Source organism: Stegodyphus dumicola, chromosome 6 (assembly GCF_044657685.1).
Source record: "Stegodyphus dumicola isolate Sdum_Otavi_A_Nest chromosome 6, ASM4465768v1".
Taxonomy (NCBI): domain Eukaryota; kingdom Metazoa; phylum Arthropoda; class Arachnida; order Araneae; family Eresidae; genus Stegodyphus; species Stegodyphus dumicola.
This window is the reverse complement of record NC_140773.1, coordinates 205,939,730-205,965,346: the sequence shown is the minus strand read 5'-3', so window position 1 is coordinate 205,965,346 and position 25,617 is coordinate 205,939,730. Positions and strand designations below refer to the sequence as shown.

The window sequence follows — 25,617 nt, the reverse complement described above, 5'->3', positions numbered from 1 at the left end:
TCTTCAAAACGGACACATCCATTCCCTTTCAAATCTGAGGAATTCGAAGAGATAAATAATAAAATTTTAAAATGGCGCGGTAATGCACAAATATTCAGTAACCAATCAGGGAGCTGATTACATCAAGCATAGAATTAAAATTATTTAAATAATCATTAATAATAAAATCATATTTTAAAAAAATGCAAAATTAAATTGCATTTTAATATTTAACAGCCATAAATAATGTTTAAAACATTAGATTAAATTTATAGATATTAAAACCAATTACTTTTAAAATAATGTGATGTCATTCATTACATCAATCACAAAATAAAATTCCATAAAATATCATAAACAATAAAATTTTTATTTCAAATAAAAATGCAAAATTAAATTCATTTTTATTATTTAGAAGTCATAAATAATATTTAAAACACAGAATTTATGCATAATAAAAGGCATTATTTTTTAAATAAAATGACAACAAAGTATCGGTTACCATAAATAACTTGTCCAGCAATGGGTTTACCGTAAGTCGTACCGCTCACCAAAATCCATGCAACCGTCTACCAAAGTAGCACCTTTTCCCGGTACATTTACAAGCCAGACGAAGCCAGGCAGCGTAGCTGCTAGTTAGAAAATAAAGCAACATCTAGCATAGATTTTAAATAAAACTATATTGACTCTTGTTAGATTTGAGCATGTTTGTGTTTGTAATTTTACCACTAGCTCTGTAAATACTACGATATTAGGTGTCACTGATTTCCTTACACGAGTTATCGTGATGGAAATGATATTTCAAAGCTTATGCAGACAAGAACAAAGTAAAATTTAACTTGCATTTTAATGAGTCTTGAGAATTATCTTAAAAATACACAGATAACAAACAATTCATCTGTGTTAAAATCCACACTTACTCTTAGAGGAACCACAATTACAACCACATCTTAACGTTTTGGACAGTACTGCTCCGGAATCAGCTACACTGACCACAATTGAACAGAAACATTCATCAGTATTAGTATTAACGGGCGCAGCCCCCACGCCACCTAGCCGGCAATATGACTAAATTGAGGACCGGCCAATCCAACCAAAACGAGGAAGACAGCAGCCCGGCTGCGCCCTCCCCCATAAAAAAGACCAAATCAACAAAATTAAACTAATTCCAGAGAAACCAGGTCAGGGACTTGATTAACAGAAAAAAAACTTAGCTAATTGCTCGCTCTCTCGTTTAGCTCACTCAGCCATATTTAGGGCCAAATGCAGGTTTGATTTGGTTTATTTCATTATGGCAAAGCACTCTAGGGCTATCTGCTTAAGGGGAGGGATGCTTTCAAGGAGGACTTTCTAAGAGAAACTGTCTTGTATGCACGTTATTTATGGCAAAACCACGAAAATACCCATTAGCCCGGATTCGGACCGAACTACCAGTGTTCAGCAACTTTACCATTCGGCCGCTGGTGGGGCAGCCTCAGACTCAGACTAACGTTCTTCAAATAGTAGACAATAGACAGACTTCTGGGGTTCCTGTTAATCTACTTATCTCAAAAATCTATTTAACTATCTGGACGGAACGAGTTGCATGACCATGTAACAAGAGATAGAAAGATGAGAATTAAAAATAAACTAAATTGTTACAACTATCGATTTCAAAAGCGATAATAAGATACAAGTCCCTTTTCTTCACGAGCAAAAACATTTTTGCAAAGGTAGGAAAAGAGTGAAAACATTTTATAGCAGCCGCTCATTCCACCTTTTTGCAAAGAATATTCACTCCTACCTTTGCAAGAATTTGATCCTGAAGAATGGGGACCTATGTCTGGTCAACACAGATATCCAAAGAGCTTTTAAGTAAAGCTATTTGTAATAAACTTACACTAATTTTAGGTTGCGTTTTTGCTCAGTTTTATATTTTATACTGCTGGTTTCTCTTTCAGTTAGCGGTCTTCTGATGTAAAAAATTATTTATCACAATATCATTGCCGAATCTTGTGAATACTAAACAATTTAATAAAAGTGCTATGAAATTATATGACTTGCAACTCCAAGAAATTAATCAAAAATCTTATTTTTTTATCAAAAAAAAAAAAAAAAAAAATACTGCAGATTTTCCGTGGACTCTAGTTTGAATGCTGTTACATTAGAAAGTATGCAAAACTCAAAAACATTACTTTTAAATGCTTCAGCTTCAATATTACATGGAAAAGCCCATGATGGTTTGTATAATCATAAATCTTCTTCAGAAAGCAGGTCTGTATATATATATATATATATTGCCATGAATAGGCTGGCTGCATGGTCGTTTTGCCCATGTGTAATGTATATACGAGCCGGTTTTTCCTTAGAAGTCCTCCACAGACGCATCTCTCCCTTCAGACAGATAGCCTTCGAGTGCTTTGCCATAACTAACGGGGAGCACCATCATTTTAGACATTTAAAAATGTTATCTCATACTGAAGATATGAAATAACACTTAGATAACTTGATGCAAGACAAAACAATTGTTTTGAGAAGCTGAAAAAAAGGTTTAATTTGAAGGGTAACAATGACGAGTTTGGCGAGACCTAATACCGTACCGCAGGTTTGGATAGCTTCTACATTATGCATATTATATATTTATGACAAAAACTGCACGTTTGATTTGCCTGCGAGCTGCAATGTTTTCTACAGATTTTATTCTGCTATCTCAACAGTAGAAATTTCTACCATTCAGACTGTTCAGCTGTATTCAGTTATCAGTTAATAGTTATCACATCACGTCAGCCCTTTATTACAAATATATAATTTGAATCAGCACAAATAAAACATTTAGCTCAGCTTGGTTTATTTCATTATGGCAAAGCACTTGAGGGCTATCCGCTAAAGGAAGAGATGACTTCATGGAGGACATTCTATGGAAAACTAGCTCATATACACGTTGCACATGGGAAAAACGCTCATGCAGCCAGCCCATTCGCAGTTACCACTATTCAGGAACTTTACAATTCGGCCACTGGTGGGCACTACACATAAATAAAAGAATTTTTATAATCATTATGTAGAGTCATTAGGTTTTTTGATGTTGGGAGACATGAAAAATGCGCAATGCCCTCGCCGGGACTCGAACCCTGGAGCTCTTGAATACGTATCGAGTATGCTTCCAATTACACCATGAAGGCATGCGGAAAGGAGGGAAAAAATACCTTATATACGCCCCCCTTTTAAAAGGCACGTGGGGATGAGGGGACCCATCCGTCAGATACTGGTTGTGACGAATTATTGTCCACCATCTTTGAGTTCAGACACTACTGTAGAATCATTAGGTTTTTGATGTGAAAAATGCACAATGCTGTCGTCAAGACTCGAACCCTGGACCTCTCAAATATGCTTCTAATTACATTACAAAGGCATGCGGGAAAGAGGGAAAAGATGCCTTATTTAACTAGAGCTACAGAAAACTAAAAGCAATCAAATAACAGACAGAATATTCGATGAACATATACTGTAAGCATCTCAGATAGATAACAATGGAGGGATATAGGTTTGGCTTGATTTATTTAGTTATGGCAAAGCACATAAGGGCTAATTGCCTGAAGGATGTCTTCGTAGAGGACTTTCTAAAGGAAATACTTTCGTAATCACATACATGTGGAAATACACTAAATGCCCATGCATCTAGGCTGTTCGCCTGGAATCGAACCCACGAGAGGAGATACTGATTATATTAAACTGCAATATGTTATTAAGCTCGGAAGTTCTTAAAAATACACATAACTATTTAAACTTTCTTAAAATTTGCTTTTTATTGATTGTTTCTAGTATACTTAAAAATAAGAGGAAAAAAAAAAAAAATTGCATGTCAACTAATGAAAAAATTTTAATTGCAGTTGTGCTTCAGAAAATAATGCAACCTTTTAATATCCTGCAATTCGAACTTTCGGGAACATGCGATAGCATTCAAGGAGAAACTGAGCTATTAGAATCTGGTTTGTGGAATCGCGCAAGTCGCAGCTACGATGGGTGCCATGTTCCATGAGGCCTCTAAATGATTAATTAACATTAAAAAAACTAGTAAACACATACTGTGTCTCAAGATGAAGAGCTTCCAAAAAGTACTGTTGTTTTAAAATTCGCTACTGTACGTCATAATAAAATTAATTGAAAAATAGCAGTTTTTAATTTAATTCTATGCACTTTTGGGAAAATATCTCATGAAGCATTAAAGCAGATTTATGGAGTTAACTCTGTCAGCATATCCACAAATGATATCCAAGTTTCCATTAGTCTCAAGATGTCAAAGTCAATGAATGTAGCACTTGATCATACGAAATGTTAAGCAAATTTCACAAGTTTTTGCAATGGCATGAGCCAGTAGACTGTAAGCGATACAGAGAATATCTGCCATTAAAAAGGCATTTTTGAATTTTAAAGTACTGTTCTGTCTGAATCTCAGATAAAGATAAAAAACTTGTGAATGTTGTTCCATGACTTTTTTGTTTATGTGTCGCTTTTACTTTCCGAATTTCTTGCCGAACAAGAACTCTTCCGCAATCCACATAAAGCATATTCAATTGGTTTCACACAGGTGAAGTTGATTATTGAGTTAATCGTCAGTGGTTTTCCAATGCAAAAAATGCTAGCTGAGCTTATCTTCCTCCTTCAAAGCTGCAACTCTATATGCTCGACTCAAACGAGTTGAAAACGGCAACACTGGATAAAATGAAGAACAAATAGAAGAATCAATTCTGAAAGTGCTTCTGCACTATTAATTAACTAGCTTTCACATGCAGTGATGGAAATATATTACTGTGGATATGCAGATAAATGTGTAAATAACTGGATGACCTCCAGAAAAATGTTTCGATAGTTCAATATTTGGATTGGTTTTAAACATGATGCTAAAAAACAGAATTTAAATACCTTCTAGTCAAACAAGAAAATTATGATGATGATTATCCCAATCAAAATTTATGTGCTAAGCAAATCCATTTCTTTTTTCATTGCAATAATATTTTTATCGGATTTTATTGCTTGCTACAGTTTGAAGGAGTTTTTCCAAGGGAAACTGATTTAATTTGAATTACACATATGTAAAGTCTGAAAATATTCCCACAGCTGATTCACTATTTCATTGGTAAGCAAATCCAGTATTACAATGTATTGAATGGTTTCAGTCAACCGTTTACGGCAGTGATTCTCAACTAATGTGCCATGAAATCCTTAAAGTGTACTGTTATTTTAAGCATTTTTACAATAAAAATTATTTTATACATACATATATATAGTCTGACTGTTTCCCTTAGAAAGTCATCCAACAAAGGCATCCCTTCCCTTAAGCAGATAGGCCTAATGTGCTTTGCCATAATCAACTAAAACAAAACAAGCAAACATATAGTGTGATTGCTGTCATGTAATTCAAATGTTTTTTTGCGTGTATGATTTACCTAAACCTTAATGTCACAACACACCACTGTGAATACCCATATACAGTCAAAAGTCTTTAATTCGGACGTCCATAATCCGGACCTCAAAGCTACAATGCATTTATGCATGCGTGTTTAAGGTATAACGGACGGTATAAGCTAAGCTAAAACTATCTAATTCAATTAATGTTGCAGTTTGCGTTGTGCCTTAATCTTCGAATTGGATCCGGCTTATTATTTTTTGCAGACAGTTAGAGCAATTTTATAAAAAGTAAGCTTGAACTTTTGATTATGTCAAAAAGAGTTTCCAATTCTGGAGCTGCCAAAGTATCTACAAAGTGAAAGCATGTTTTGATGTCCATTAAACAAAAGCGGAATTGCTGCAAAAAATGGATAAAAGCATGAAGAAAATGACAGAGAGGTGATTTGTTTCTCTAACCATTCCGAAATCTGTTTATCAATTTCACGCTGCTCTACGGGGTGGGGTGTACTGAGCATATTCTTCTATGAAATGCATAGGAAAAGCAAAAAGTCAGTAATCACTTAATATTTGATTAGAAATCAAATGCTATAGATAGACGGCAGATTGAAAACTAACCAAAAATGCAACAAAATATATGTATACATTATTTTGTTAATAAATTATGGATATTTTCTTTTGTGCAGATTATGGCTGAAACCTTCCAAATGAGTAATAAAGCATTCAATTCAGCCTTTAAGATTTTACCGAAAAAGCACAGTAAGAGATGAAAAGCAGAGTTACCACACAATAGTAAAATACTACTTGAAATTGTGCAGACAGAAGGAAAAGAAATTTTCTTTTTTTAATTTAAGTTCACATGAAACGCAATAAAATGTTAAAACATGATCCTCGTTCACCAATGCAATATAATACCTAAGCAAGTATAATTTTTTGTTATGAGTTATAGTCACAAATTAAATGTGAATGAGAAAGAGATTAGAAAAGCGAAAATTAGTAATATTTTAACACAGGACTACGAATAAAATCTTATAGATAAGCAAATGGTTTGAAAGTTAATCGAAAACATATAGAAAAATACATGTATAAATTATTCTTCATAATAAGTTATGAATATTTTCCTTTTAGAAGAACAAAGTCAAAACCTTCCAAACTGGCAATGAAACACTCAATTCAGCCTTTAAGATTACTAAAATTGCAGTAAAGGCTATTGGGTATCAGTAAAAAATCATTTTGAATTCTGCAGATAGAGGAAAAAGGTGACCCTTTTGAAACATTCGCTTGCTATGTAATAAAATTACAACCCTGGTCCAATGTAATACAGTGGTCATATACAGTTAATTGTTCATTTCGAATGTGCTAAAGGAGTAATTTTTGAGTCAAAGAGAAACATTTTACAAAATAATGATTCTTATTCTCCTAGTAACTTAAATTAAAAAATAATATTTTTTACAAAGATATTTATATTTTTTTAGACATGCTTCTTATGAAATTAGTATACATTTTTTTCAAAGTCTATGGTAATGCAAGTTAGTGATCATGAAAACTTACAGAAAAAATTCAAAGTCCACATGAAATGGTTTAAAATCTCCATTACCTGCATATGAATATATCAGTACCAAAGAAATGTAATCTATCACAGGACACTTAGATAAATTCCATTCAAGATGGATCTTAAAACACATAAAAAATTATTAAATCAACCAATGTAGCAATTTAGTAAAATTTGCTCCCAAACGCTTAGAAGGAAAAAAAAAAAAAAGAAAGAAAGAGAGGGGGAATTACAGGAAAATAAATGAAAATTTGATGATTAGTAGCGGTACTAATGTAAAAAAAAAAAAAAAAAAAAAAAAAAAAAAGAAAGAAAGAGAGGGGGAATTACAGGAAAAAAAATGAAAATTTGATGATTAGTAGCGGTAAAAAAAAAAAAAAAAAAAAAAAAGAGAGAGAGAGAGAGAGGAAAACAAACAATACATTCGAAGTGTCAAAAAGGTTACTGATAAGGAATCTCCTAAAAATTTTTCTTTTAAAAATATGATACAGCAGTTATTCACAATTTGATAGTTTGAAGTACATTATGTTCCAAAATACATAAACACATATGATTAAACACAAATAATAATGGTAGAAAAAATGTATGCACATAAGTAACTGAACTGAAAAATACACCCAATAAAACAATTCTTAAAGTTCTAACGAATATTACAGTTAAATCAAAGATAAGCCTTAATTCAAATTTAAATATGATAAATACTGCAAAATGTATGTTTGTATTTAAATATTATCAAGTGTTTTTATATTTCAATTATACAATTCTGCTCTGTTTTACACATTGAGCCCCAATTGCAATTGAGATACAATTGCAAATATGGCTGAAACAGTCTAATGCAACAATTATCATTATGTACACTTTTTAAACATGTTAGCATTTGCATAGCCTCATTTCTGCTTCAGCAAAGGTGACTTTTAAATTTATTTTACCTATTCTATTTTTGCTTTCAGAACTGGACAATTCTATCTCTGCTTTCTGACCACCCTAAATTTCCTCAAATTGTGAATAACTACAGTTCAAAATTAAAAAATTTTCTACATCTGAATCACAATTTATATAATATATGATGTCTTTCACAGAATAACAATATGTTATGTAGGTAAATTGACAATTTCCCATTCCTCATGTTATTCTCATGCATTATCTTTGTAACAATAAGATACAGTCATTGATCAGCTAAAACACTGCAGCTTCTTCAGACTGGCTCCATAGCTTCCAGAACACTACTTAGTTTGCGGACATCATTTTCAGACAATTTCTATATTGGCAAAACAATATGCATAAAAAAGTAGATACTTATTTTATTTTAAAAGATATTATTAACTTCCATGAAACATCTCAAATTACAGAAAATCTGTCACTAAATCACGTAATGCTAAATTTTTTTTTAAGTAATACCATTACTTATTTTTATAAAATCTTTTATTAACAAAATATCATATTCTAAAAACTAAGTTCCATATTTCTTTTTCCATACTGGAGGTGGTAGTGATTCTAGAATGCGACTGGAAGAAATCTGTACTACTACTAGATCATCTGCAAATGAATGAATGCTTGAAATGTGCTGCAAGAAAATAAATATAAATTAGACCTGTATGCAATAAGGGCAGGTGCACTGAAATTATTAATATTTTTCAAATCACTTACTTCATACTTAGAAACAGTCTGAAAAGTTGTATCACCGTACGTTATTTCTGTATCATCTGTCCCTTTCATTTTCTTTTTTACAAATGGAAGCTGAAACAGAATTTAGTCACAGTTAATAATTTTTCAGCAACATTAAGAATTGGTTCATAATAGGAAGTGAAAATAATAATATAAAAATTAAGCTATTTTTAAAAGCATACCATAGCTGCAAACCTTGAAATATTTAAAAAAAAAAAAAAAAAAAAAAAAAAAAAAAAAAAAAAAAAAAAGAGATTTCTGTACCAAAAAAGGAAGATTTCTGTGCCAAAAAAAGAGTTTCTGACAGTCCTGCTATGCAACCATTTACCAACTATGACAATTACCATTTCAAGGAACCCCAAACTGTTATAAATTCACTTTATAATGATTGATTTAGATTATTAAATTATTCATAATGATTCTGATATAAACTATATCAATTAGATAGATGTTTGTTGACTAATATCATTTTGCTGTTTTCTTACACTTTTATGACAAGAAAATTTTTACTAGGGAAGGGGAAAATCTTTTATTTATGAAAGTACTTTTAATTATGGTGAAAAAATAATAATTACAGTGCATAGATTAATTATTAGTATTACTGTGCACATAAACTTAGTAATGTGACCTATACTGATGTAAAAGAAAATTAAATACAAATATTAACAAATTAAACATTGACTGAAACTTCATAAGAAATTTTGAAAATGTTTACAGCAGATTTACACAATTCAGGTGGAATAAAATTCAATAAGAAAAATTATGCTGAAAATCACTATAGGTGGGGGATGAAATTTGTACAACCTAAGTTTCACTAATTCAATAAATTTCATTTATTACTGGAAAATATTTTCCTTGTTAAAGGCTAAGAATTGAAAACCTCAGGAGATTTTGTAGTCTGCCAGCAGACTAGGAGATGTGATGAAAAACCTGGAGTTTTCTGGGAAAACTGGGGAGTTGGCAGTTTTTCCAGAAAGGCAATATATGGCATATGCATACTTTTTTACAATATTACAAAAAAATTACATACTTCACATCAACTCTTTTCATGAGTCTATCTACAGTTTTAAAAGGGGAAAAATATACCTAATATAACATTTTATTTTATAATATAAATTATTTTATTCACAAGCCATTATTTGTATTAACCTTTTGTTACTAACCTAACACATAATTTAATTCTTGGCTGCATAAAAACAACAGAAAATTACGGAAATAAGACCTTTTATGAATCTCCAACGTGAAGACATATGCACTTTGGTTAATAGTTTTAAAATTTATTTTGTGGGTAAATTTCCTTTTTGTGTAGAACAACAAATCCTTCAATTCTGAGTTTAACAATGTTTAAACTGTAAGAATAACTCAACTAGAATGCAAGCTGTAGGAAAAATGCTCCTGACAGCTTTCAGAACCCATTCAACACCATATAAATATGGCTGCAGTAGTCAAGGGTAGTCAATTGTGAATACACTCTAAGACTTTGTGACTCAAAGAGAGTAAACTGAATTGCATTTTAGAGTTTACTCTGCAAGTGATTCTGCAAGTGATTTGCAAATTTAAGATATTTCACACGTACTTAGAAGGAATTGCTTAATAATTGTTTTCCTTGAACTATTTACAGCTATATTATTTTGTTATTTGTCATTGTTACTTATATCAATTTCTTCTAAAGTCATCAATTTCTTCTTGCTTATGTGGAATGGTTATTCAAAGAGACAGCCATGAATCCACAGCTTGTAACAATACTATTTACATAACATTTCAATGATATAATTATCTTTGCTGTTTTCATAACAGCCACAACCTGAAAACTAGCATCCTATGACAGTGGATCACAGGAACAGAATTATTTAACTTTTGGTCTCTACAATGATAATTAACACAAGGCATGAAATAATTACATGCATAATAATATTTAAAAAAGTAAATTACTAATTGTTAATAAAACACATCATAATGTGACATCTGTTTTGAATTACACCAAAATTTCAAAATAAAAATACTACTTTACCAGATGTGAGCCAGATTTAATGGTCCAAAGAGTGACAGGCAACTAGTGAGGCTTATTTTGGCCATATTAAATATACGGTACAAAGTCCGAACTCCGGACGTCCATTATCCAGAATGATCTAAAATCCAGACCTAAAATCACCAACAATGTTTTCTTGTAGGCTTTACGCATGTGCATGTGATTTCCCCCTCCGTGCATAATAAAACATCTGGATAGTCCCGATTCTTAATTTCACTTCGACACTAAATAAAATAGCACCTTGTTATTGAAGAAACAATCATTTTAGCATAAATTTGTACGATCAGTACTTTGGCTCTGTTGCTGCATATCTGCTTGGCATACATCTCAAACCGAAACATTCCACATAGATACATCATTGATCTGACGCCAACCTGGCAAATCACTATTTATTATACTTTCATTTCATCAATGCATGTTTATCAAAACATGACAAATTGAGTAATGACTCATGTAACGATGCCTAAGCAATTTTTTAATGTTAGTAATTGAATAATAAAGGAGTGTGATAACCTTTTATGTTGACATAATACTTGACGATGATTACAGATTTAAGTTAAATGCGCTAAAATATGTTGATGGGGGAAAAACTTATCAAAATTTCTTTTCGTATGCTAAAAATTGATTTTGTTGATGATACTCATAGACCCAAAGATTACATTTAGGGCTATTTGAATTAAGAATAACTGATTTGTTATTCACATAAACCCAGAACCTGCGCCAGGGCTCATATGGCCGCATCGAGCTTCAGAATTTAGGACCCACAGAGACTGCATGAGGCAGTACGATATCTAGTGCTGGCCCTCAATAAGCAGCTCACCATAGAACTCTGATAAGCTTTAAGCATGTGCAAGAAAGAGATATAATATAACAAGTAACTAAACTAATACAATTCACGTTTACTTGTCTCAGTGCGCGTTAGAAGCTACATAAAATTTAACGGAACAACTTGTCGTTAGTCGTCAAGCTCATGATGCATAGCCAAATATGCATTGTGAAGAATAGCTAAATTTGATGATGATAGACGCTAAGTTTATATGTTTTTGGATATCGCAAAGCAAAGGTGAAATTTTCCAATTAATGTATTTTTTAAAAAAGGTGGAGAAGTCGTAATAAATGAAGATGATATGAAAGAAGATTTTCATTGTGATGACAATGCTTCTCAATCATCAATCAATTAATGAATGGCAAAATCTGTAGTATGGTTCTAGATCCAGAAAATACCACTACCGATAGTGAAGAACTGACAGAGAAGTTACTGAAAACGAGAAAATTTCGATTGACAAGCTAGTCAGAATTTTTGGAATAGCAGCTACAAGGCTTCAACAATGCAATTAAACAAGATATGATGCCTGTCTACAGAATTAAAGAGAAAGTATTAGCACAAAAAACAAAGCAATTTACATTGAAAGAAATGTTTAATAAGGTAAACAAATAAACATTAAGCTGTTTTTTTTTTTTTTTTTTTTTTTTTTTTTTGTTTTTTTGTTTTTGTAAATTTTGATACTTTTTAGATCATAAATACTTCATTATTTTATAAATCACAATTTCATATTTTTAATTTTATAATTTCTACATGTCATCTTACTAGATTTAAACTTATGACTAATGTCCGGAAATATCACATATCTGGAATCGCCGAAGTCCCAACGACTCCGGATTTCGGACTTTGTACTGTATATGTTTCTAATATTTTAAATCCCTTTTGGTTTCTTCAGATATTTCTAAGGATAATCTTCAGAAGATAGTTCTATCAGAAAGACTTCTGGGCAACAGAATCCTTTATAAATATTTTCAGAGAACCAAAAGTGAAATAAAAAAAAATTAAGCTATTTAGGATAACTAAAAGACTTGTTGACACTGGTTATCTTTGGCTTTCAGACAGATTAAATGCACTTAAAAAAATATTTTAAAAAATTCAGATGCAAGAATAATGCATATAATTAACATATAAAATAAAAATGTTTCTCTTACTTCTTCCATTTTGTCAAAGACATATATGGCATTTTCATCTTGAAAATATAATTTATTTGAACAAAAACAAACTGATGTAATGGGATGAAATGAAGCAGTCTGAAGATCAAGTAGAACTCTTTGTTTTGACCAATGTGAATAAGCTGATTTTTTTAAATTATATTCAACGACCTGTTAAAAGTATATATATAATATACACAAATATATATAATATACACATTCTTGCAAAAGAATTAGTTTACATAAGTATGTAATTATAAAGTATAACCTAAGAAGCAAAGATATATTTTACTTAATAATCACATATATTTTATTTTATACATTTTAAAGATTTGATAAAATAACAGAAATTCTGAAATATATGGATAGCATTTTCTATTTCTGAGTAGGTAATCAACAGAAACTGCATTTTTGATCTTGAACTAATATTCCAAAAATATCTCATCAAGACTGAATTAAGACAAAAACTTAAAAGAAACCCAAGCTGAATTAACTAAAGTAACTTTATATAGTCTTAAACATCTAAAATGAAATATGCTCCTAAGCTTTTAATATTCCCATTTTTTTATTAGAGACAAAACAGGAACCTTACTGGTCGCTAAGTCATCTGTTATCTTTTATCAATAATGAAAATCAGGTAACTTAAAAAAGCTAACAAAGAATAATCTGAAGCAAGAAGTACAATAGCACTTCTTCCATCTGATTATTTTTTTATTAATTTGGAATTGTTGTTTGGCAGTTTATGAAAGAAAGGACATAAAATTCAAATTCATTTTTGTGTCACCTTTTTCATAAATATCATGTAGAATTTCATTTTTCTGTGACATCTATCTATATCATGCAAATCCTGTGTCACATAAATTTTCAGTTCTCTCTCTTTTTTCTTTAAAACATGTTGAGAGAGAGCTCACTTTTTGTCTCTTACTTATTTTCTTTCTTTTCTGTGGGTATTTCTGTGTAGTTGGATTAACCATTAAGCAAAATAAGCATATGCTTAGAGCATTAGCAAAAAGGGGCATAACTGTTAAATATTCATTTAAAAGTGATTCTTTCACTCACTAGATGATGCCACGGGTTTCACTGAGAAAATTTAAACCTTATTTTTTTGGCATACTGGCTACAGTTAGTTACAGTTCGAACATGTAAGAAATGTGAAGAGTTAGGCAGTCTGGCCCATCTGTTAATTTTACAGCCACAAGTAAGAAATAGATACAGATGGAGGACAAAATAGTATGTACACCTGTGAAATAATGGAAAATCTTTATTAATACGGGATTGGACCACCCTTTGACTGAAGTACAGATTGAATGTAATGTGGGACAGATGCATTATGTCTTGGACAATATTTAAAGGAATATTAAGCCATTCCTCCTGCAGAGTGGTCTCTAATTCCAAAAGTCTGGATGGAGGTGGAAATCAGGAACGAAGTTTGGACTCCAAATATGCCTATAAATGTTCAATAATATTCAAGTTCAAAGACTGAGGGGGCCAAGCGAGATGTTCAATTGCATCGTCATGCTCTTCGAACCATTCTCGAATACACCTAGCAGTGTGGATAGGGGCATTGTCAACTTGAAAAAGCAGTCACTCCCCAAGGAATACAGTTTGGACAAAAGGATGGACTGATCCCTTAGAATGCTTAGATAGTGATTGGATGTGGTCCTCCCATGTAGAATAACAAGTGGCCAAAGACCGTGCCAAGATATCGCATCCCATACCATAATGGCGCCACCCCCATGCTTCACAGTCGGCAAGAGGCAGTCCGAATGAAACGTTTCTTTGGGAGTTCTCCATACATAAACATGTCTAGTCATCTGAAATAGGGTGAATAATGATTCATCTGACCATATTACCTGTTGCCATTGCTGTGGGGACCAGCCTTTGTGATCTCCGCACCACTAGTGTCGCTTGAAAGCATTAATTGTTGTTCCCAAGGATTTACGAATTGCCCCGCTGCCATAAATGTTCGCAGCATGAAGTTCCCTCTTGACAGTTTTTGTTAACCCGTCTATCCCTATCAGCCAGCTTTGACTTTCGGCCACTGTTGCGCTTTGATGACATCGTCTTATCCTCTTTTGTGTACACTGTCATAACGGCTGATACCGCACTCCTTGCACACCCCACAGGGTTTCCTGTTTCCATAACCGATGCTCCAGTTAAACACGCTCCAAATATCATTCATCTTTGGAACTCTGAAAGGTCTGACATTTCAACTTCTCACAGACAGTTTGATCGAAGTATGCAACGCAGGTGAGTGCTGTTGAGAGACTGATACCTTCCTCTTCACGGCTCACTAGGTGACAGACTTTTGTTGCAGGCGGCGTGGCTGTACTGAAGGTGTGAAATACATCATGCCTTTTCACAGGTGTTCGTGTTATTTTGTCCTATGTGTGTAAAGGCTGCAACACTTGAGAAAATAGCAGTGAAATATTTGTTTAGCAGTTTAGTTAAATATTTGTTTTTCCTTTTCAAATTTAACGTGATGTGTGAATGGAAATGTGGTGTAAAGAAATAAATTGTGCTTCCTTGGAGAAGATTCTTCTTTCAACTGAGATTTTACAGTCCCTGCAAACAAGAAAAAGTAATGAAGTTTTTTCTTACTTTTAAAACATATTAATAATAGAACCTGCATATGTCAGTAGATGCTGACAACAGTAGTTGATGAATTACAATAACAAAAATGTGCTACGAGACTGAAGGAAGCAGGACACCATAAATATTTCTTATTTCCAGTTTTATCAATGTATGGTGCAATTAAAACAAAACCAAGAGAGACAGATTGGAAAAAACAACCATTATACTCCATATGAATGTGGGAACACCAAAATCTTAAATTCTTATTAGGGCCTCTAGAAGCCTTAATGTGAACCTGGGTGTAACTGAAATAGTTGTTACACTAAGAACAGCAATTGCAGTGAATTTTTTTCTTACCTATTAAAAGAGAAAGTAATGATCGAGAGAGTTTTTAAGGATAATAATGGTTAAAATATGCAGTTGTAAATGGCATTTCAAAACATACAAAATATCAGCTGAATTTTGACTAAACTTGTCCTCAACAGAATTGATGAAATTGTTACAAAGTTGTCCCCAAGGATAGCCATAATTTCAGTGATTTGATGAATTCTTTTGAGGCTGATTCCTGTATAATGACAATATCTCTAATCACACAGTATACAATATCCAGCAATATAGCGAAATAAAATGATAACCATCTTCATCCTTTCTATTTGCTTTGTTTCTTCATATTTTTGTTAGTATTAACAAAGCAGAAATAGAAAGAAAAATGTTTTTTGACACTGTAGAGATTAAATTAAAATCATTGGCATTCCTTTATAGCAGAGGTTCTCAACCAATTGTACGCAAGAGAAAAATAGGTGGTACACAAAGAAGCAAACCATTTTTAACTATTAAATTCCAAAAATTAAAACACCGAATACCCTAATTCAGTTTTTTCTATAACACTCATAAATTTGTGCGATCTGAGCTTTGTTCAAGAGTGGTGGTGGTGGTGGTAGTACTTTGTAGTGGTGGTACTAAAGGTTTTCAGTTTTTGTTTAGATGGGATGCATTAGTCAAAAGGTTGAGAACCATTGTTTTATAGCATTCACAGTGAAGATCCAATGAATTATACTCAGATAAGTCTTGGCTTAACTCTACTTAGTCAAAGGAATATTTAGGTGATGAGCTACACAGGAATAATAGATGGAGATTTCCAAAATCACTCTTCTCACAGGTTTAACATTCTATTCATAATGCATTATTAAAGATATTAAACTAATTATAACAAGATTTTGAAGTAAAATACTTATATTTATTATTCTAAATTTTATTTTAAGCTACGTTCCTGGTTAATTGCATTCAATTTTATAATTTCATAAAATTTTATATCGATTAAAATCCAAGTACAGGAAAAATATCTTTTACTTATCAAAATGCTTTTAAACATGATTTCTAAAACTATATTTGAAAGAGTTCATCTAATTCAGATAAAAACAAGAAGATTTAAAAATATGCCAGGAGACCAGAAGATTTGATGAACAAGGGGAAGTTTAGTTTTTTTAGAAATATTGGCAATGGTAATACATATACAGTCAAAAGTCGTTAATCCGGACTCATTGGGACTTCGGTGATTCCGGATTATCGATTTTTCCGGATTATAGATCATCAGTTTAAATTGCGTAAGATGGCATGCAGAAATTCTAAAATTAAAAATATGAAACCGTAATTTATGAAATAAAGAACAATTATGATCTAAAGGGTATCAAAATTTACAAAAGAAAGCTTAGTATTTATTTGTTTACTTTATTAAACATTTCTTTCAATGTAAATTGTTTAAGTTGCTTCGTTTTATGTGATAATACTTTCTCTTTAATTCTATAAACAGACATAATTTTTTCTTTAGTTACAAAGTTCCGCTGTTCAAGTCCCGTTAATTGCTGTGCCGAGAATACCAACTAACTTGTCAATCGAAATTTTTTCATTTTCACTAACCTCTCTGTCACATTCTTCACGTCTTTATCCATTTTTTGCAGCAATTCCACTTTTTGCTTGATGGACATCGAAACATACTTTCGTTTTGTACGATCCTTTGGGAGCTCCAAGAATCGGAAATTCTATTTGACATAATCGAAAGTTCAAGTTTACTTTTATAGTATTGCTCTTACAGTCTGCAGAAAATAATAAGCCGGATCCAATTCGAAAATTAAGGAACAACGCAATCATCAACATTAACTGAAATAGATAATTAGATAATTTTAGCTTATACCATCCATTATACATAAAACGTGCACACAAAAACGTATTCTGCGCTTGCGCAAACGCAAAGGCGCAGTTGTAAGAGGTCTTACGTGCGCGCGCGTAAACGCCTATGCGCATGTGTCAACGCGGCGCATGCGCAGAAAGTTTTTAGCTTTGAGGTCCGGATTATAGATCATTCCGGATTATGGGTGTCCGAATTAACGACTTTTGACTGTACTGCACTTGGATGAAAGATATTGAAAATAATGAAATTATATCTAAAAAAAATATTTATTATAGCAAGTTCTGATTTACATCACTATAACGAAAAATTGAAGCAGTTGGCCTTTTCCACCATAGCTGCCTCAGTTAATTTTAGTTCTGTAATTATAGTAAGCAAAAAAATATAAAAACAATAGTAAATCACATTTCACAATGCTTGATACATGTTCGATGTAACTGAATCAAATCCATCATGCAAGTTTTTAGGTGCTGAAAGTCACAGAAACTGATAAGACCCAATTTTTGAGAAAAAGCCACAAGGAAAAAAAATCAACAGAGTTAAATTTAATGACTAGAGAAGACATACTAGGATACATCTCACATCCCTTCTATATTCATTATTTGGAAGCATATAGATCAACCCGGTGAGAAAATATTCTACAGTTATGTAATAAGCATTCTTGAGGTATTTTTAAATTGGGCTCCTTGTATGTATGTATCAGATTAGTTTACAAATTTTCTATCTAATTCATTAAAATGACTTTCTACAATGACAATTGTAGAAAACTTGAATATAGTTTTTTGAAAGTTTGGATGAACACAACTACAATTTTTTTAAGACTTGTGAAATCTGATTTCTTATTACATTTCTGAATAACAAAAGTTTGAATTTGCCATGAATATTTTTCAAAATACAAACATAAAACTGCTTTCTTACCTTTCTATCACTGTAAGCAACTATTAAATTTTCAGATGAAGGGTCAAATTTCAGAACAGTAGGTTGATATTTATACATCGGAAGTTTACAAAAAATCTAACAAAGGGAAAAAAAAAAATTTTATCAACTCCTAAAATATTAATTAAAAAATAAGGTTAACAAGAGTTGACAGGTGATATCATAAAGCAATGCAAGTTCTGGAACTAACAGAAGTAACTCTTTTCCATTTATTTTATTTATTTATATAAATAACTTGCTAAAAATATAATATAGATTTTTTTTAATGCTGCCAAATGGATCAACCTGGTGATTTATTATTATTATTTCAAAGGATAATGACAACATTATTCTTTGAAACAACTGACTGGTTTTCACACCAATACATTCATAATAACATAATTATAATATAATTTACAAAGTTAATTTCAAATTGATTTTTAATGATTGATTAATTTATATATGTACATATTAATGGCTTCCAACATTAAATGGTTTGTTTGGTTATTGAAATTTAGCAAAGCACACAGGGGCTATCTATCCAATGGAAGGAATATCTTTTTGGAGGACTTTAAAATAAAAACTGTCTCATATTCATGTTTCTCATATGGAAAATCATGAAAACCATCAATATAACCAGTCAGTTTGCCTGGATTCAAACATAGGATGGACTAACAACTCAGCCACTGGCGAGGACCCTCATTACATTAAGAGCATTCTGTATCTAGAATTTACTACAGAAACATAAAAGTTTAGCCAAACGAAGTACTTACTTTTTTATTTTTTAAGCAATATATAATTACACAGCCATTGTGACTTCCACAGGCTAAACGAGAACCATTTCCACTTAGTTCCATTAAATGAATCTGACCAGCAGAATCTGAAATATTTCAATAAATAAATATAACAAAACTAAGAATTATAAGAGGTCTCTAGATTGAAATTACTTAAAACTGAGTACAATAATTTAAGATGCAAGCAAATGACAAAAAATAATCTTCATGCTATATCATATACTGTATTTAATATAAGTTACATAAATGAATTACAAAGGCATATGATTTAGATTGTGTATCTTCTACAGTCAGATAGCTCTTTCGTTTTGCCACTAAAAAATAGAACATTAAAAAAAAACTTTCGCTAAGCCATGGTTCACTAAAATGGGTCTCAATGCCGGAAAAATCTAAGAGTAATAAAAAAAGTCTCTAATGATAGAACATCTTACTCCACTATATAGGGATAAAAAAATAAAATAAAATAAAAAGTATTCCAGAGCATCGAGGAACATGTTCATCTGTTTATATGAAATGACCCAGTAAGAGCCATCACACGTTGAACGAAGTAGCATTTGTGTATATTCTTCTACCTTCAAATACCGATATTGCAAAAATAAAAAGTACCTCAAAGCATCGAGAACACATGCATTTGTTTATATCAAATGACACAGTTAAAGAGACATTACATTGCTCAACACCCACCCACAAATCTCCCTCTCATTCCAAAACAAAATACCAAAAATAAAAAACATTGCATAGGAATGAAGGTACACATACTGAACTTTCGATATATTTCCCCATAACAGACATACAGCTACATCTAGCGGCAACAAAAAATACTAATTAAATGTTCTATCAAAAAGTCAAATGTGGTATGCCCAGCCATAGAGTGAATTAAATGGCGATTCAAATATGACACACTCGGCCGTGACGTAATGTTCGCTGCTAATGCATATGTGACACACCCGTACTGAATGGGTTAAAAAGGAAACTATTGTTTGTTACAAGCCACATTTGCAGTGTGGAAGTTCAGAAAGCAGCTCAGGAGCTGCAGTTTAGCTGTGGCCAGCATAAACCATGAATGACTTTCTTGTTTGATTAATGGTAATGAAAAGAGAAATGTTCAATTTTAACAGACATTAATAAATTATTGAAGTATACCCATGCTTTGTGATACAGTAGATGTGTAGGATATAATCCAATTATGTTTATGACCACTTTTATGCAATATGTATTGCTTTATTTTGAATAAATCTCAGAATAGGATTAGTGCAAGTACATGTTTTAACCTTCTACAAAGAAAGAAATCCTACAACATTAAGTCTATTAAAAGAAGCAGCCTGGCAAGACATATTTAGTTATTAGCAGTTGCATGATTAATCCGTGTATCATATATTGAATAGCTGCTCTGCTGGCATGATGGTAAGGAGTCAGCTGTCATAGACTAGGGCCCAGGTTTGATTTTTGAAGGCATGGATGTTTTTCAGTGTTATAGTAGTTTTGTGGTATAACATTTAAAATACATAAAATACAGTAATGTCAAAAGGCTTCATAAAAGTTTCTTAGAAGAAGAAAAGGCGATAGATCCTTGGACTTGTCCACCAGGGGATCCTTCTTCAAAAATGGGGCACAGCTGGTCAAATTTGTACATCACCTATAAGGTGCCCAAGGCCTATGCCAACATGAATTCTTAGCCATGATGAATTCATGGCCTTGATCTGATGTTACTGTCAGGTAAGCGAGATGAGTCACATCAACAATACATTTATTCAGTAACTGATCATACACACTGACCTTTGAATCTGCGGTGGAGCCTATTTATCTATCCTAAGATTTAATATGATTAAAAAAGTATATCATCACAGCTAGTGGAGCTGACAACAGTACAGCAAGTGTGGACTGAACTGCATAATAGGATAGATACTTGCTGTATTTTTGAAGAGTTTACAAGAACAAAGGTATGCAAAAGGGCTCTGACTATTTCTCTTTTTTTTATTATTAGTTAAGTTATACCTTTTGTACAGAAAAATCTTAGACACCGCTATGATATTTTGCATAACCTAATCATATATTTATAAAACTATGCTTTTAAAAAAGTGTAATAATACAAAATAAAATCAGTTTTGATAACAGATGAAAATTCCTGACTTTATGAAATATTAATTTTCATAATTAAACTGCATGAAAATCCTGTAAGGTAATTTTGCTATGACCTTCAGCTGTTCAAATTTTAAGTAAATCTTCCTGAAAATAAACAAATATGAAACAAAAAGTCTGACTATCATACATACCAACATCTTCCTCAACAGTAGCTTCTAATACAGCATTAATATCATCACACCTTAGAATATATATTTTATTTCCAGCATAAAACAATAATTTAGAGTGTTCTGATGAAAATAACATAAGTGTTGCAACAGATGGAATTTCTTCAGGCAACATAACTTTAGAAACTGATGGTGCAGTAGATGTATCGGGCCCCTAAGAATTAAGGGGGAAAAATTAACAAAACTTAAAAATGACAATTAGAGTAAAGTTCTACATTATACTGGGCATATAATACCGTTTTTTTCTTAAAACCATTTGCATTATTTTGTGCTCTCCAAAAAAAAAATATACATACATATCTATACAAACTACATAATGTATAGATATGCATATGTATGTCTTTTTTTGGGGGGGGGAAGGTGAACAAAAAATACTGGAAATGATTAAAAAAGGTATTATTATACATATAAATATATATATTGCAATTGTTTAACTGTTTGCACTGCTTACTTTAGCCAGTAAGGGTTAGACTGATAAAGACATAGACTACTTTCCTGAAATTATTTTTAGTTTTAAACTTTAATTTGTGTCTTACAATATGGTTTCAGAAAAGGTCATAGCATCACTGATCAATTGGTTTATCTCAGCCAGAAGATTAGAGATGCCCAAAACAAACGGCCTACCAATCATACTGTGGCTGCTTTCCTAGACTTGTCAAAGGCGTTTGACCGTGTCTGGAAACATAAACTAATAGGTAAAACTCTACGAAGATTTTGGCATCAGGGGTAAAGCCTTGATCTGGATCGCAGATTTCTTCAGAAATAGATTGATAAAAGTAAAGCTTAATTCCACTATGTCAAACACTTTTAAATTGAGCCAAGGCGTCCCCCAGGGTTCTTTGTTGAGCCCAATTCTTTTTTGCCTGTATTTGGCTGGAATTGAGAAGATTATATCAAGAAGATGTGAGGTTGCGGATGATACTACAATTTGCGCACGATATTGCCCTTTGGAGCTCTGGCCCAGATGTGAGTTTAATTGAGACCAATATTAATTTTATCCTTGAAGAAGTGTGGAAATTCTCGAAAGACCACAAATTGAGTTTTAACCCAACTAAATCTATTGTTAGTTTTTTTACCAACAATAAGAAGATTTATAATTATCATTCAAAGCTTTTTATGAATAATTTGCCTCTTACATATGACAAACATCCAAAATATTTGGGCTTCGTTCTTGATCCAGAGATCACTAGTAACAAACATGTGGATGCACTGGTTTCTAAAGGCAGAAAACGCCTAAACATTCTGAAGTATATCTCGGGACTTGATTGGGGAGCCAATGCTTGCACTTTGAGAACTACTTACTTAGCTATCATACGACCTATTTTGGAATACGGTTTCCCCGTTTACTGTTGTGCCTCTTCCACCAACCTCCAGAAATTGGAAAGAGTCCAACTCAGTGCTTCTCGCATTATAACTGGCTTGAGCAACAGTTGCCCGAATAAAATTGCATTGTATGAAACAGATCTTCAACCCCTCAGTCTAAGAAGAAATGCAGGCCTCATAAAATATTATAATAAACTTCTCAGTTACGGCTCCCAGAATAGAACTCAGAATTTCTGCAGCACTGGAGTAATAACCAAAGACTTAAGAAAAATAGTCCACTTTCTCAAGTTGAGTATGCTAGTATAATTGACCATAATGTCGAGCAGCATTCCTTGAAACAATGTTTAGATCCATCTGAGGGACTCCCTGGAGTCGGGTTCCATGTAGAACTTTCGTCTTGAGTTTCCAAGAAAAATGATATTCCGGCCCTGTTACGACAATCTGCCTTGGAAACTATACATGCAATTTTCGCTGAAGCTACCCTCATCTATACTGATGGGAGTAAATTGAGGACTCTCGCTCCGGTAGTGGTGTTGTCATTAAATGCACAAATGGAAATATTGTTAAAATAAAGAAAAGAAATTCTGACTTCAGTTCGGTTTTTAAGAGTGAGCTTATAGCCATCGAAGAGGGACTAAATGCTGTTTTGTACCTTACAGATCTTAAGGCAGTATGGATTTTGTCTGACAGTCGTAGCGCTATCAAATATCTTTCAAACTGGCAAAGAGTTGGTGATAGGGCCGGAACCACAATTCTTAGCAAACTTAGGCAGGTCTCGTCACTCTGTGAAGTGCATCTTCAGTGGATTCCTTCCCATGTTGATATATGGGGGAATGAAATGGCAGACATTCTGGCGAGGGAGGCTTCTGAAGAACCTTTGCCAATTATCAATTCACTGACATATCTTGAACTGCATTTCATTAGAAGACTTGCTGACAGGCAGATATGGCTCGTTCCCCCGAGTCATCCCTGGTATCAAGCTGATTGTCCTGGAAGATCCCTTGCTATGGATTGCGAAAGATGTGTTCAGACAACACTTTACCGATTCTTCAGTGGGCACTTGAGGGGACTTACTTTTGAGAGTGGTGTCAAGATGCACCCAATTGGTTTTAAGTGTCACAATGCACCCGCATCACCGGCACATATCCTTGAGTGCCTGGATTTGTCTCTTGTGGACCTTTACGTGTCTCCCAAGCTTGTTTTCGATTTTCTAAAGGTGAATGGACTTGTGGACCTTGTCTAGTATATTCCTAGGCATGGAGATTAGTAACAACAACAACAATTTGTGTGTCTTAAATTGGTTCAGAAAAAGGCCCTTCTTTTAGACTAGAAGAGAAACACGCTAATGTGACAATCAAAATCGTAAAAAACAACCTTATATTTAGCGTAGGTATAATGAAACACTCAATTGATTTCGAGGGCAGCTAAAGGTCCCTCCTCATCAGGAGAAAGAAATACATAGAAAGAAGAAAATAGGAATCACAGAAACACGTGGTGCTTATCAGCACTGCACGTGGTTATAACTAGATTTTTAATCAGAGTTGCACTGGCCGCCTACTTTTACTGAGCCAGGCTGTCTGATCAAGCATAAAGAAATATTAGCGAAGTTAAAATAGAGAGCGAGGGGCAAATGCACATTACGCTCAAAATCTGAACTTCAAATAATGGAAAGCAACCACTGAATGGATTTTTATACCCTCTGGTAGTACCAAGTGCGAGGAGGTAACGCCATCTATCGGCAAAAATAATTGAATTAAGACAGTAGAATTTGAAAGGCATTAGGAAGGACTGGATTGGACTTCAAATCATTAACTAAACTTTCTAAATCTTTGTGAATGTGAAAAGCCTCAAGAAAATCCAATTCGCCTATGGAAGAAGCTTTTTGGATGATTTTTGCAGACCCAAAATCAAAATTATGGTTTAAGTCCAGCTATGATATGCTATTGAAGACTTGTTAATTTCCCCTTTTTTGACATAAGATTCATGTTCCTTGATACGAAACTTCAACGCTCTTTTTGTTTGGCCAATATATCTTAAACCACACTGACATGATATACTATAAATTTCCCAAGAATTCAAGACAGAAACGCAATCTTTTAGAATCGAAGGGTGAATTTTATTAATAGGGGAGAAACCGACTTGAAAATTGAATTTCTGGAGAATCCGTGCAATTTTATAGCTAACAGAAGGATAAAATGGAAGCACGACAAGGTCATTGATATTATTTCTAACAGTAGAATGTCTTCTTTGATGGGAATCTGAAAATTTTTTGACGGCTTTATCAATAATCACGGGAGAAAATCCACGGTCAATCGCAACTGCTCTCAAATAATTAAGTTCATTGGTAAGCAAAGATTCAGAGGAACAAACTTTTAGCGCGCGGAAAACATAATAGTAAAAAGAAGCCATTTTTTGCTTAACAGGGTGGCATGACTTGGCATGGGGTGGTAAACAAACTGCAAAGGGTTTACGGTACACAGTGGTGCTAAAATCGGTTTCATTGCGGATTATAAGAATATCGAGGAAGGGGAGGGAATTGTTGGATTCAATTTCAAGAGTGAATTGGATGGCTGGATCAATTGAATTCATAATAGATAGAATCTCGGATAAATCCTCTTTATAACCGTCAAAAAGTGCGAAAGTCTCGTCAACATACCGAATCCAAAGACAAAAAGATAATTTATCAAATAATTTCATCTCAAAATAGTGCATATAAATGTCAGCAAGTACCGGACTGAGAGGATTACCCATAGCCAATCCTTCAACTTGACGAAAATATGCATTTTGGAAAACAAAGTGGGTTTGACTTAGAGAAACTTTAGTAAGCGAAACCAACTCATTAATTTCAGTATGTGTGAAGTGAAATTCCCGAAGCCTAGTTTCAAGACAATTTAGTGCTCCTTTGACCGGAACATTAGTAAACAATGATTTGA

The 25,617-nt window shown here is 32.9% G+C and overlaps 1 protein-coding gene across 2 annotated transcripts in view; it reads right to left on the bottom strand.

Annotated features, from left to right (window-relative positions):
• Positions 1-328: 328 nt before the first annotated feature.
• l(3)72Dn (UTP4 small subunit processome component l(3)72Dn) overlaps positions 329-25,617 on the bottom strand; it is a 79,053-nt gene continuing 53,764 nt past the window's right edge. Inside the window, exons 13-18 of one of the 2 annotated variants that reach the window (XM_035357340.2) lie at positions 21,326-21,515; positions 19,032-19,138; positions 18,262-18,357; positions 12,585-12,755; positions 8,564-8,653; positions 329-8,480 (exon numbers count right to left, since the gene is read on the bottom strand). In XM_035357340.2, coding sequence (XP_035213231.1) covers positions 8,367-8,480; positions 8,564-8,653; positions 12,585-12,755; positions 18,262-18,357; positions 19,032-19,138; positions 21,326-21,515 — 768 coding nt within the window. In that variant the 3' untranslated portion in view covers positions 329-8,366. The remainder of the gene's footprint in view (positions 8,481-8,563; positions 8,654-12,584; positions 12,756-18,261; positions 18,358-19,031; positions 19,139-21,325; positions 21,516-25,617) is intronic. The other variant, XM_035357342.2, reaches the window with a different exon arrangement.